The 14,265-nt window shown below is 41.0% G+C and overlaps 1 protein-coding gene across 30 annotated transcripts in view; it reads right to left on the bottom strand.

The window, feature by feature from the left end:
• Positions 1 to 472: 472 nt before the first annotated feature.
• Positions 473 to 14,265, bottom strand: part of NRXN1 (neurexin 1) — a 1,220,951-nt gene continuing 1,207,158 nt past the window's right edge. For all 30 annotated transcript variants that reach the window (XM_074949414.1, XM_074949409.1, XM_074949411.1 and 27 more), the window contains one exon: positions 473 to 2,259. In XM_074949414.1, coding sequence (XP_074805515.1) covers positions 1,955 to 2,259 — 305 coding nt within the window. In that variant the 3' untranslated portion in view covers positions 473 to 1,954. The remainder of the gene's footprint in view (positions 2,260 to 14,265) is intronic.

Genomic DNA, 14,265 nt, shown 5'->3' with positions numbered 1-14,265 from the left:
AAGAAGATGTGTTGGTCCTGCTGTTTAAAGCTAATTTTAAATTCCATTTCCCTGTTTGCAAAGTGTGAATATCTATATTCCTCCTAGGAGGCCTTCCAATGATTCAGAAGATTTCTATTGAACTACTCTCTCTGTCTAATGTATTCTCTTTGTACCTCTGTATAAGTGATATGTTAACTCTATGATTTATTGCTGTGAACCCAATGAAACAATATTAGTAAAACCTTAATGTATAAATCTATAACATTATGATATTTAATATGTTTAACTAATATATGCAACAATTAAGTGTTATTTTAAAATATGATCACTGATCAACTTATATTTCATCGACAGGTTATGGTATCATGTAATACTATAGAATCAACTTAGCGTAAAATACTTTCTCATATGACAAAATGAACACCTTTGAAAAATGTTTAGCAAGATGTACCTCAAATCATTTATTTATTTATTCTTTAGGGGAAGGGGAATTCCTCAGTGGAAGTAATTTAAAGTGGTAGACCTTTTTAGGTCTCTTACCAACCAACTGTGCAGTAAAAGAATGCCAGATACACGCTGTATGATTCATATTAAGATTCACAAGGAATTAATTTTTTTCATAGTTTCCTGAGGAGCAAGATTTCTGTAAAGCAAAACAGACTACTCAGTGATTAAACCTTGATTAGAGCCTAAAAGTCACTTTACCTTGCTAAATGATAACTCATTTATGAATGTGGTACATTTATGGGAAAATCAGCGATTCTGATTGACTTAATTGATGTACATTGGGAGCAGGGGATGGAGACCGGAGGGGAGAGGAAAGCTACAATAGATATATATTTTTTGCTTTTTAATCCACTTCTTTCATACAAACTACTATAACTGAATTGCAACAGAATAGAGGCTGTACAGGTAAGAAAAAAACTAGCTGACTCTTATATACATTCATACACATCCCCTTAGTATAATCACTACACTGTAAATTTAAAAAAAAAAAAGGAAGAAATTTGTGACAATTTATAGTGGCTGCAAAAAACTGAATTTATGTCTGTTGCTCCAGATGTCATAAAACTTTCTATATCTAGGAACACTTAGAACATTGAGTTTACCAAAAATGGCTGAAGAGCAGATATAGTTTGCATTTCCTATACAACAGGCTATAAAACATCACTTATCACAGTCCAGAAAGCACATATAGATGTGTTTTATATAAACATATGTAATAACATATTAAGCGTGCATGAAAATTTCCCAATGATTGCATCTATGCCCTCTTGTTTGTTTGCTTTTTGTGAAAATGTGCCTTATATTCCACATTTTTTTTGTTTTGTTTTTGAAAATAAGGCCTCCATACTATTTCCTCACAACCAGAAAGGGGCTTTTTGAAAATGTTTTTACATAAGTCTTCAGAAAAGCCAGCACTTCATTTCAAATGCAAGTTTCCAATCACTGTTTCACTGCACCAGGTGGCAAACTTTTTATGTTTGCTTGTTGAGTCACCATATATAATGACAGTCTTCTCTGGCAATAAGACTAACTTACTTCTCAAGAAAGCGCTAGCACTTTGGCTAAATCCAGAATCATAGGTAGCTTCTTTTTTTTTTCTCTCTCTCTCTCTGTGTATGTGTGTTTTGTTTTTTTATTTAGTTTGTTTCATATTGTGCCTTGATGCTGTAGTAATACTCCTTGCTTTATGAATGCGTGGTGTCATCATTGTCTCTCAGGAATGTTCCAGCAACATAAAGTCAGGCAGAGTAAATGAAAACACTGTGGATGTTTAGAAATGTATTGGCTCCTGTTTCTGAAAAACAAGAGCATGAAATGCTTGTTTTTAAAACAGTCTTTCCTTTCTGATTGCGTTCCCTGTCTTCTTTTTTTATGTGCTTCATAAAAAGTAAAGTAAATAAGTTTGTATTATGTCTCAGATAAAATGAAGACTATTTCTATACAAGTGTTCTCTTAGATGTTGGGATCAGACATAGTATTCCTTATCCTTATTTTTCTTGTTCTTGTTGGAACTTTTAGCACTGTTGGGCTGTTTTTCCTTAATCACAGCCCCATTGGACTGTGCTGAGTTACTGATGTAGTTTCGACTCTCATCTACATGGTATGAGCCTTCATCTCTGTTTCTGTACTTGTACATGGCATAAAGAAGGATTAGGATACACAGTGCCGCTGCTGCAACAATTCCAACCACCATGCCTGTTGTGCTGCTGGATTCTCGAATCACTTCTGCTGAGCCTGGGTATTCTCTTCCTCCTGCTCTGGTAGGATTTGCTGTAGGTAGATGACGAAACAAAGTAGAGGTTATTATTGAGTTTGCACACTGCAAGTTTTCACTCAGATCTACCTGCTACAGCCATGTATCAGTCCAATACCACTCACTTGTGTAGGCAAAATAGATGTCTGTCTAATGTACAGTACCAATGCCTCATGATCACTGAAAAGCACTGAAACATTTGGGTACAGATCTTGCAGCCCACTTCTTTTTCATGCCTATCAATTTGATTAAATGGGCTTTTAAAATAAAAGAAAAGCTCAGTTTAAACCTTAAAAACAAATGTGTCTTATTGCATTTATTTTACTGCAAAGAGTCCTTAAATGTTTTGAAATAACAGGTGCATCATGATAACAGAATATTGATGCTTGGAGGCAGATCCATTTTAGAAAACATCTCTCTCTAGTAAGAGAATTACAGGACATATTCTGCTTGCAAAAGATTTCACGAATAAACTAATCTGTGCATGCAAAAAAGGCTAGTTTAATATTATGGGGCCAGATTCTCAGCAGGATTGCTAAATATCTCACTACAGCCTGTATAACAAACTGTCTCCCCACATCTCCACTCCCTTCTCTGGCTTCGCCCTCCTTTCATATTAAGTCCCTGCTACTTTTCTCCCTTTCAAGGTACTATGTAGCTCTGCCCTCTCTTCTCTAATCAATTTCTATGCCCCTGCTGCTCTGTATGCTCCAGCCAAACCTCTCTCTTATCTGCTCACTTTTCCTCTTTCATCCACTCCCACTTCTTTCAAGCTTCCCTTTATGGTTGGAACAGTCTCCCAAATAACAACATTAGCTTCAATAATTTTTTAAAATCTGTTAAGTAAGGGCCCTATCCTCTAAATACTCACCCCTCTTTCACGAAGCATTCAAGCTGGTAGACCAGACTCTACTCTGCCTTATTCAGTTTTGATCTGCATTGCATTAACTTGTGTAAAGTCTTCTGGGCAGCAATTGGTATTTGTTTGGCACTTTCTACCTCCTCAACATTGCTGTGCATATATCAGTAGCACTAGTAATAGATCTTATTAATAGATTTTATTTATTTACTTATTGTAACTTCCTGAAAGAGAAGAGGTAGGTTAACACACCTGGAGTGTCTGTGTGTGTGCTTATGTACAAAGTGATCACCTTTTAAAACATACCAATTATGTCCTAGATAAAGGTGAGGTTACCTTGATATTTGCAGCATTCCCTATAATTATACCAGTACTTTATACCCCAGAGGATGAGGGCAGCATAGCCATGACACTTCCAGCCTGAGCTGGTTCCAAGAGCAAGAAAAAAAGATGGTGAATTGAACCTAGATATTCCACTGAGCAGAGTAGAATATTGTCATTAGACAACCAAGCTGGCTCTTAAAAGCTGCTTTTTAAAATAATTATGCATGACTATAAATGCTGTCAGTATAATATAAATGTGAACTAAACTATTATTAAAAGCACTAGTATGAGAAAGCATGCATAATGCTAGATTTATCAGGTCTTCCCTCAAACCAGCATTTTATAAAAGTGCAGTAATTGTTGGCAAACCTTTTGCTAGAGGTGTACAAATTGACACTAGACCCTAAAGCCTTCTTTAACAATGTGCAGACAAGATGTGAGACTCATTTTAAAAACACTTAATTAAGGGTAATGCCGCGCAGATTATAAATATTGGTAAAATGATGGCAACAAATTCTGACAACCTGAATGGAAAACAGCAACCAGCTCAGGGCATCTGCAATTGGTTATGAAGACAGACAAACAGACAGACAGGCACAAAACAAAAGCCTTTTTTTGCTTGGCATTACCCACAATTTATTCATCATAGAATCATAGAATCATAGAATATCAGGGTTGGAAGGGACCCCAGAAGGTCATCTAGTCCAACCCCCTGCTCGAAGCAGGACCAATTCCCAGTTAAATCATCCCAGCCAGGGCTTTGTCAAGCCTGACCTTAAAAACCTCTAAGGAAGGAGATTCTACCACCTCCCTAGGTAACGCATTCCAGTGTTTCACCACCCTCTTAGTGAAAAAGTTTTTCCTAATATCCAATCTAAACCTCCCCCATTGCAACTTGAGACCATTACTCCTCGTTCTGTCATCTGCTACCATTGAGAACAGTCTAGAGCCATCCTCTTTGGAACCCCCTTTCAGGTAGTTGAAAGCAGCTATCAAATCCCCCCTCATTCTTCTCTTCTGCAGACTAAACAATCCCAGCTCCCTCAGCCTCTCTTCATAAGTCATGTGCTCTAGACCCCTAATCATTTTTGTTGCCCTTCGCTGGACTCTCTCCAATTTATCCACATCCTTCTTGTAGTGTGGGGCCCAAAACTGGACACAGTACTCCAGATGAGGCCTCACCACTGTCGAATAGAGGGGAACGATCACATCCCTCGATCTGCTCACTATGCCCCTACTTATACATCCCAAAATGCCATTGGCCTTCTTGGCAACAAGGGCACACTGTTGACTCATATCCAGCTTCTCGTCCACTGTCACCCCTAGGTCCTTTTCCGCAGAACTGCTGCCTAGCCATTCGGTCCCTAGTCTGTAGCGGTGCATTGGATTCTTCCATCCTAAGTGCAGGACCCTGCACTTATCCTTATTGAACCTCATCAGATTTCTTTTGGCCCAATCCTCCAATTTGTCTAGGTCCTTCTGTATCCTATCCCTCCCCTCCAGCGTATCTACCACTCCTCCCAGTTTAGTATCATCTGCAAATTTGCTGAGAGTGCAATCCACACCATCCTCCAGATCATTTATGAAGATATTGAACAAAACCGGCCCCAGGAACGACCCCTGGGGCACTCCACTTGACACCGGCTGCCAACTAGACATGGAGCCATTGATCACTACCCGTTGAGCCCGACAATCTAGCCAGCTTTCTACCCACCTTATAGTGCATTCATCTAGCCCATACTTCCTTAACTTGCTGACAAGAATACTGTGGGAGACCGTGTCAAAAGCTTTGCTAAAGTCAAGAAACAATACATCCACTGCTTTCCCTTCATCCACAGAACCAGTAATCTCATCATAAAAGGCGATTAGATTAGTCAGGCATGACCTTCCCTTGGTGAATCCATGCTGACTGTTCCTGATCACTTTCCTCTCATGTAAGTGCTTCAGGATTGATTCTTTGAGGACCTGCTCCATGATTTTTCCAGGGACTGAGGTGAGGCTGACTGGCCTGTAGTTCCCAGGATCCTCCTTCTTCCCTTTTTTAAAGATTGGCACTACATTAGCCTTTTTCCAGTCATCCGGGACTTCCCCCGTTCGCCACGAGTTTTCAAAGATAATGGCCAAGGGCTCTGCAATCACAGCCGCCAATTCCTTCAGCACTCTCGGATGTAACTCGTCCGGCCCCATGGACTTGTGCACGTCCAGCTTTTCTAAATAGTCCCTAACCACCTCTATCTCCACAGAGGGCTGGCCATCTCTTCCCCATTCTGTGATGCCCAGCGCAGCAGTCTGGGAGCTGACCTTGTTAGTGAAAACAGAGGCAAAAAAAGCATTGAGTACATTAGCTTTTTCCACATCCTCTGTCACTAGGTTGCCTCCCTCATTCAGTAAGGGGCCCACACTTTCCTTGGCTTTCTTCTTGTTGCCAACATACCTGAAGAAACCCTTCTTGTTACTCTTGACATCTCTTGCTAGCTGCAGCTCCAGGTGCGATTTGGCCCTCCTTATATCTTTCCTACATGCCCGAGCAATATTTTTATACTCTTCCCTGGTCATATGTCCAACCTTCCACTTCTTGTAAGCTTCTTTTTTATGTTTAAGATCCGCTAGGATTTCACCATTAAGCCAAGCTGGTCGCTTGCCATGTTTACTATTCTTTCGACTCATCGGGATGGTTTGTCCCTGTAACCTCAACAGGGATTCCTTGAAATACAGCCAGCTCTCCTGGACTCCCTTCCCCTTCATGATAGTCCCTCAGGGGATCCTACCCATCCGTTCCCTGAGGGAGTCGAAGTCTGCTTTCCTGAAGTCCAGGGTTCGTATCCTGCTGCTTACCTTTCTTCCCTGCGTCAGGATATTCATTAATGTTTTGTGTTCTTACTTTTAAAACATCACTTCCTGGCACAGTTACCCTATCCTAATCTATCTATCTATAGACGTATAGATGTAGATATAGATAGATATAGGTATTACATTACAAGATGACATTTTCTTGTGCTGAAGGGACAGAGGCAACACACTGAAAAGCCTAAAAACCACCAACCCTGGAATACATGTTAATGATTGTGCAGCAGTGAGTACTATATGAATATAGTTTGGATGTTGGTACAATTGGCTTCAAAACATCATAAGGTTTTATTATGTAGTGTTATAATTTTTATCAAAATAATATGCTTTCAAGGTATATGCCAACTTTCTAAGTAATTGGAGTCCATCTCAAAGCAAACACTGACTACAATAGGTTCTGTTTCTTGATTGTACCTACTGTCATAGATGGAAATTCTCCTATCCTGAGTGTGTCACTAATTGTATTACAGAAGACAATGCACTGTCACTGAATAAAGCCTCTTGAGTATTTTTTTATTGAACTAAAATGAGACAAAGACTTATCTTACTATATGTGATTTCACAAAAGTTAATTTCTGCCTGGAAAGTAATGGAACCTACTGAATAAACTCTTGTCGCTACCTGATGGACTAAAAAGCTGTTCTTTCTCCTTCAAATACAGACATCTGTAATAAGTGCTGTCAATTAACTTCACTATTAATGTCCACTAAATGACATCTCGCAGCTTGCTTATATAGGAGACCATTCTTTGATCACTGAAGCCTGAGGAAAGCAAATAAAGAACATTATTTCAAAGTTACCTAAACCCACTTCTTTTAAGTATATTTTCATAATTATCTCACCAACTCCATCTATCTGAAGAAGACACAACCATTTAATTAATATTCCTTAAACTTACTACGCTTTCAAAGTGGCTCTTTCCTAATTTGGGGGTTGTGATTAAAACAAGTTATTTTTGTTTTATTTATGCTTTTGTAAAAAGAGTAATGTAACTCCCAGAGCAGCCATAGGGAGATGGAGCAGTGTCCATGGACAACCTTTGCCACTCTGAACAGATCTGCTTTTCTGTAGTCTCAGTCTCCTCAAAGACACTCAAAACTGTCACCCTAGTTCATCTATGAAACTGCAAAATAAAGCCAATAACTATGCAGACCGTTTGGATTTCAGATAATAAAAATAAAGGTCACAAATCTTTAAGAAATAAAAAGCCACACACAAAAATTGAAGCTGCGTTGATTGAATTTAGGATGGTTCAGCGAGGAGCAAAAGAAGAACATAAACCTGTGTGCATATCACCCCAGTGATAGGAAATGCCAGCCATGCCATCTTGCAGTGATCCTTTCTCAAAACAATTGACAAGATGTGTATATTGGCTTTTCCTCATTAAGAGTCTTCTTGCACTTTTAGGAGATCAATTTTGAATCCCTATTCTACCATATGTTTGAAAAATCTTGTATGAAATAATCACAATTGGCCACAGTTCTATACTGTTCATTATGGATTAGAACATAATTATAATACTTGGCTGCCCTTAAAAATGGTTTTACATTTAAAGGGAAAAATTTGACTATTTGCAGTGTCCAGTTTTCATTAATCCTGTAAAAAGAAAATTGGAAATGAAGGCTCCCCCAGCGTTTGTGAATTTAAACTAGCCCACACGTTAACAAACCACAACCCCTTCTTCCCTTATTGTCATGCTTTCACACAAACAGAGTTCACGAATTTACAAGAAAAGAATACATAAATGCTACATTTGCAATGAGGCATGAACGTAATTATTTACATGCATGCAGTAATTTGCACTCTATGCGTGTGTTTGTTCTAGAGCTGCTGCAAACTATTTGCAGGATATTCAGATTCTGGTGAGCAAGATTCTCTGCTTTTATGAGCTCACTGCAGTTCACACATTAGACTGTGTCATTAGGAAGAGTGGTCTGAAAAAAATCCAGGCACTCCCCCTGTTGCACTGGCAGGGAAGAGCAAGCATAAACCTGCAAGTGTAGAGCAAGACTCTAGACTATATGCCTTCAAAGGGGACTAACACCCCCCCCATAAATCCCTATGTGGGTTACTCAGACCCTGGGTCCGAGACACCCGGGTAAGTGCGTACCGCATGCCTACTTACTCCCTACCCTGGATCAGCTGGCTGGGGAGGCAAGGGAGGAATGGAGCTTTGTTTCTGGGTCCCTAGTGTCATCTAATGCAGCAAAAGATGAGCTGGCTTGGGAAGGTTTCAGAATTTGTTGTTTTTTAACCCCAATAACAAATTTCTACTCCAGCCCCCTGCGGTCAGATGTGTAAAGGAAAATTTAATAGGCCTCAGACTTTGGTCAAGCCTGTCTAGGCCTTAGACAACGGTCAAGCTTATTTCTGTTTATAAGGGGCAGGAGGGAAGGCAGAGTGGAAAGTTTTAAGCAGAACAATTTGTAACAGACAGGCATGTTAAAGTGTAACCACAACAGTAGTGTTAGAAAGGATGTTAAACCACAAGAGAAACACCTGTAAATAACAGGAAAAAGCTTGTTTTTCTATACCCCAAATAAGGAAGCTTGTTTTGACAGATTCCTAACAAGGCAAAATATTGATGCAAAAGTATGTGTAACTGGTTGAGGCTTTAAGCTATATAAGCTCCTGTATTTCTGTATTCTGCATTCGGCAGAGCAGCCCTGCCTGTCTCTCTTTGCAATGTGCATTGCTTGAAATGAAGGGCCTCAGGCTGATTCTGATCCAAACACAACACGTGGACATTTTTTCTGCCACAAATTGGTGCCATGACTCGGATAGACGGCGACCCCTGAGAGCCGGAGGACCGCGAGCTGTTCCCCACCAGACCCCGGGCCCATCAGAAAAGTAAAAGACCTTTTGAAATCTCTATATTGGGTTTCTGGTGGAGGACTGCCCATAGGCTCTGGGCTTGGGTGCGTTGTACGCTCTATCCGGACTTTTTGCTGCCAGACACGCCTGACGCCCTGGGGGTGGGTTAGAGTCCCATGCAGGTTTGGTTTCCCCGGGAAGAGCCACTGGTTGTGGCTGGGCAGGTCGTGAATAGACCTGGGCAGGTCGTGTATAGACCTGGGTCCATGTGCCTGTGTGAAAGTGAAGGTCGGCAGACCAGTGTGAGTCACAGGAAGAGAGTGCCCTGCAAAGTCAGAGATGTCTCTAAAGCAAGCCCTGTGACTCCATCGAGCGGGCATTGCGATAAATGCCCTGACCTCGGCAGTTTCCCTCTGCATGGCATGACTGGTGAGGGGCCTGTCTGGGTCTAGGAGTGTGTGATCCCATCCCTTCCATCCTCGGACGATCTGTTTCCATACCCTCTTTCCTCCCCTGTCTCTAGCTCCCGCCCCGAAGGCGGCTTGACAAGCCACTGACTGGGCTGATCACCTCACCTGAAGCAACAGAGTATGTGGCACCAGCCGATGCTCTTTGCTGAAGGGAGGCTGTAAGACAGTTATGAAGACCCTAAACAAAATCTTCCCTGTGTGAGTGTGACGAGTGAATTGAGTTAAGTACTGGGGGCCGGGAAATCCAAAAAGGATTCCCCTCTTGCCAGGTGAAGTACTGGGGGCCGGAGGATCCAAGAGGATTCCCCTCTTGCTAGGTACAGATGGGGGCTGGTGAGTCAAAAAGGATCACCGTCCCGCCAAAAGGCACACCGGCATACTACATGTACGCAAATTATAGTCCTTTCACTTGCAAGTTTTCAGAGAAATGGAATTGGTATACCAGGGATGATCCGAAATTACAGTTTCCCTTAGAGGGAAGTTTCGACCTTGACAAGATTGTGCACCTCAAAGGCGCACTTCTTGCCAGTAATGTCGGACAAGGTCAGTTTGATGCATATTTCGATTTGTATGGGGAAACAGAAAAACGGCGCCGTGAATCTCAAATGAGGAGTCTCAAGGACTCCCAGAAGATACTTAAAACACTATTAAAGAAGATAAGAGAAATTAGCTTTTCCCCAAACCCCTGCAGGCCAACAGCAGATATCTCTCTCTACCCTTCAAGACCTTTTCGGGGTACCCCCACAGCTCCCTCTAAGGATCTTATAGATTTATGTTTAAAATGTAATAGGGGTGGACAATATTCCTATTCCCCACCCCGTCTCTTCACCTCTGTCCATTTCTATTGGTCCTTTGTTTGACCATCATGCTTTCCTCCTAAGCCCTTGTTCACCTGTTAAACTTTTGGGAAAGGATTTGCTGTGTAAATTAAATTGTACTATCTATTGTACCCCAGATGGTGTGTATCTGGACTTGCCTGGTCTCGCTCACAGTGAGGTCCTGGCAGTTTTGTTTGCGGACGCTCCAAAACAGGAGACCGACCCCAACCCTTCCTCGTTGCATCAGGAACTGCTGGCTAAGGTCTCTCTATCATTGTGGGCTAATCATGCCGACCAGGTTGGGCACATTGGGTCTGCCCAACCGGTTATAATTCTGCCAGAATCCAGCAAGACCCCTTCCTAAAATTCATCTGAATCCTCTCTCAAAATAGGCCAAGGAAGGTATCTGCCCTGTAGTCACCTCCTTGATTCAGTAGGGAGTCCTATGGTCAGTGAGTTTAACTCTCCCATTTTCTCGTGCTGTTAATGTTGCTGTTCTCCCTACCTTTCCCGTTGTCCCTACCCCTGCTACTATCCTTTCCTACAATGCACCGGTGCAGAGGGGTTGTTACTGCCTCAAATAAGGGAAAGGTTGTATTAAGTCCGGACATAACAAATTAAGGTTATTGTTAAATAAGATGCATCTAGATGTAAAAAAATAAATGTGTGTGTATGTAAATAGGTGTGAATAAATAAATAAAAAGGGGGTTAGTCAAAAAGCCACACTCCTTGCTAAATCGGTAGTAGAGCAATGCCTGCGCCCATGAGAAAAAAAAATAACGCAGAAAGAAAAAAGGATTGGGCCCAAACAAGCAGGCAGCAGCTGTTTGAGGAAGTTAAAAGAAAATGAGTAAGAAGTTAACTCTGTAGTTACTGGAAGAAATTAAACAAACTGTCTGTAAATAATCCAGGCAAGAGGTTATTTAAGTAAAATCATTTGACTATAAACAAGTTAGTCAAATTTTCTAAAAAAACACTCCTGGTGTGTACAATCTTTGTTTTATAAGTTTGAGATGAATTGGTGTTGTTTTAAGGTTCTAAAACCGAGAAAATACTTTTGCCAGACAAAAGAAACTAGTGTTGTTTAGCATTTAATCCTTAAGGTAACTTAATGCTTTACAAGATTTAAAATGTTTTTTAATAAAGACCAAAATTGTGGCTGCAGCAGGGCAGTCAAAGCCAGGAAAATAAAAAAAAGATTTCAAATCTGTATTGGTAACAAATAGCAGATAGAAGCTGTAGTCAGTGTCCCACATTAAGTCTTAAGGTGGCTCTGTGTAATCAATGGTCATTTTGCCAAAGAAGAAGCCAAAACTGGCTGTGTTTTCCTTTTTAAATCAATGTGTGTTTAAAAGCAGGAGTTAAAGGTTAAAAGTTAATTGTGTCCTTTTAAGATGGAGGCGGCTGATAACTTTGAATCCAAAAGCAAGCCAAAAATGTCTGTGTTAATACAAATCACCTAAATAATAAAAATAAAAGCCATTAAAACCTGACCTGCCTATAAAACAAATACAGGACAATATGGGAGTAATTCTTCAGTTTTGCCTGCAATCAGCAAGGATATTTGTAAAAATATAAATATATTTTAAGCAATACTGCCAGCAGTATGTAATCTGCCAGCAACATAACATTGGTAAAGCTGTCAAGGTTAGGCAAGCAACACATTCCCCTTCCTGGGAACCTTTTGTAAATAGTCAAATTAATTTTGTTTAAATGTCTAAACATTGTAATTATGAGTGTGTGAGTTTTAGTTAATGTATTTTCCAACTGGGTTGAGGCTTTTCCCTGTAAAAAGGCAGATGCCAAGAACAGTTGTAAAACTTTTGTTTAAGAATTTTGTACCACGATTTGGCATACCTGTGAGTAGCATCGGTGATCATGGACTGGATAAATTATAAAAAGTTATGTGCAGCTTTACAGATCCAACACAATCTCCACTGCCCCACCACCCGCAGTTTGCCGGAACAGTGGAACGCCAAAATGGCATCCTGCCAAAACCAATTTGAATTGACCAGATGCTCTGCCACCTGCTCTTATGAGCATAAAATCCACTGTAAATTGAAAGACTGGACTCAGCCCACATGAAATCCTCGTGGGAAAACCAATGAGACTTCCTACTGCTCCCCCTGTGCCACCACACCTGAAAGACCTGCAGGTGGATGACAATAAAATACTCACATATTGCCAGTCGTTAATGAAGTGTGCCAAGTCTTCTCATTCACAGGTCAAGGGAGCACAGTTAGCTGACCCATGAGAGCCTTGTCACAACCTCCAGCCAGGAGGCTAGGTCTATGTCAAGGTCCATCAAAGAAAGACTGTGCTAAAATCTCGGTGGGAAGGGCCCTTACCAGGTACTCCTAAACACTAATATTACTGTCAAGTGCCAAGGACTGACTACCTGGCCCCACGCCTCTCACTGTGAAAAAATGACCTCTCCACCTGAGGACATAATAAAGCCTTCAACCAAGCAAGGTGATTGTGCTAGTAACCTCTCCCTTGCTGCCTCACTGCCAGACAGCTAAGTGAACTAAGACTACGAAATCTTGAAGAATAGCTTGCGGAAGCTAGCCAAAAATACCTGAAGATAAAACTTTTAATATTCTTCAGCCTCTCCTTCTTAATGAACTTACGGTGGGGATGGGAAAGTAATATTTTCTAAATCTTAGACAATAGCGTAGCTACAATTTGGAAAATTCATAAGGGTCAAAAACATGAAAAGAAATTAGAACAGTTAAAAAAAGCCACAGGTCTTATTAATGGTACACAATTAACTCAGACACAAGCGGGAGTGGGTGAATTACGTATTAATTCCACCCTTAGTTCAATGACTCAGAAACTCCTAACGGCCATGGTACTAAATATCACAAAGGCTGGGAAAGCATTGCAGTGGGATCTGGCTTGTTGAGAGGTTCAGGATTTTCTGTGTGACCAGCTCACGGCCATTCAGAGCCATCTTGAACATCAGGCGTGGCCTACTGCCCTTACAGATACTTCAGGAGTTCCATCTAATCTGTGACCATGGAAACATACTTGAAGATTTTCTAAGTGGAAGTGTAAATGTTCACAGTGCTCCTTCCAAGCATATGGGCCGTCGGAGGGGTATGGGCCCCCGCATAACTAATCCTGCCGGGTCCATGGGAAGGATGCATGTGGGATTGGATAATTCACCAAGACATTTGGGAAATTAAACCACCTGGTAGGCCTAATCAATTTATAGTCAGTGCTCCTAAAATAACACCTAATATCTGGATAGGGATATGAAATTAGTGAACTAATAAACATAAAAGTATAGGCTAAGGTGATGGCAAAGATCCATCAAAGGGGGGGCTGTGAAGGAAAATTTAATAGGCCTCAGACTTTGGTCAAGCCAGTCTAGGCCTTAGACAATGGTCAAGCTTATTTCTGTGTATAAGGGACAGGAGGGAAGGCAGAATGGAAAGTTTTAAGTAGAACAATTTGTAACAGACAGGCATGTTAAAGTGTAACCACAACAGTAGTGTTAGAAAGGATGTTAAACCACAAGAGAAACACCTGTGAATAACAGGAAAAAGCTTCAGAGAAGCAGCCGTGTTAGTCTGTATTCGCAAAAAGAAAAGGAGTACTTGTGGCACCTTAGAGACTAAGGAAGCTTGTTTTGATAGATTCCTAACAAGGCAAAATATCGATGCGAAAGTATGTGTAACTGGTTGAGGCTTTAAGCTATATAAGCTCCTGTATTTCTGTATTCTGCGTTCGGCAGAGCAGCCCTGCCTGTCTCTCCTTGCAAGGCGCGTTGCTTGAAATAAAGGGCCTCAAGCTGGTTCTGATCTAAACACAACACGTGGACATTTTTTCTGCCACAGATGTTTGGCTGCATGTGTGTTCTTTCAGCATGCTGTCCCAGCTCTATGC

Source organism: Natator depressus, chromosome 3 (assembly GCF_965152275.1).
Source record: "Natator depressus isolate rNatDep1 chromosome 3, rNatDep2.hap1, whole genome shotgun sequence".
In the NCBI taxonomy this organism is placed as follows: Eukaryota; Metazoa; Chordata; order Testudines; family Cheloniidae; genus Natator; species Natator depressus.
This window is presented reverse-complemented; position numbering and strand designations above follow the sequence as displayed.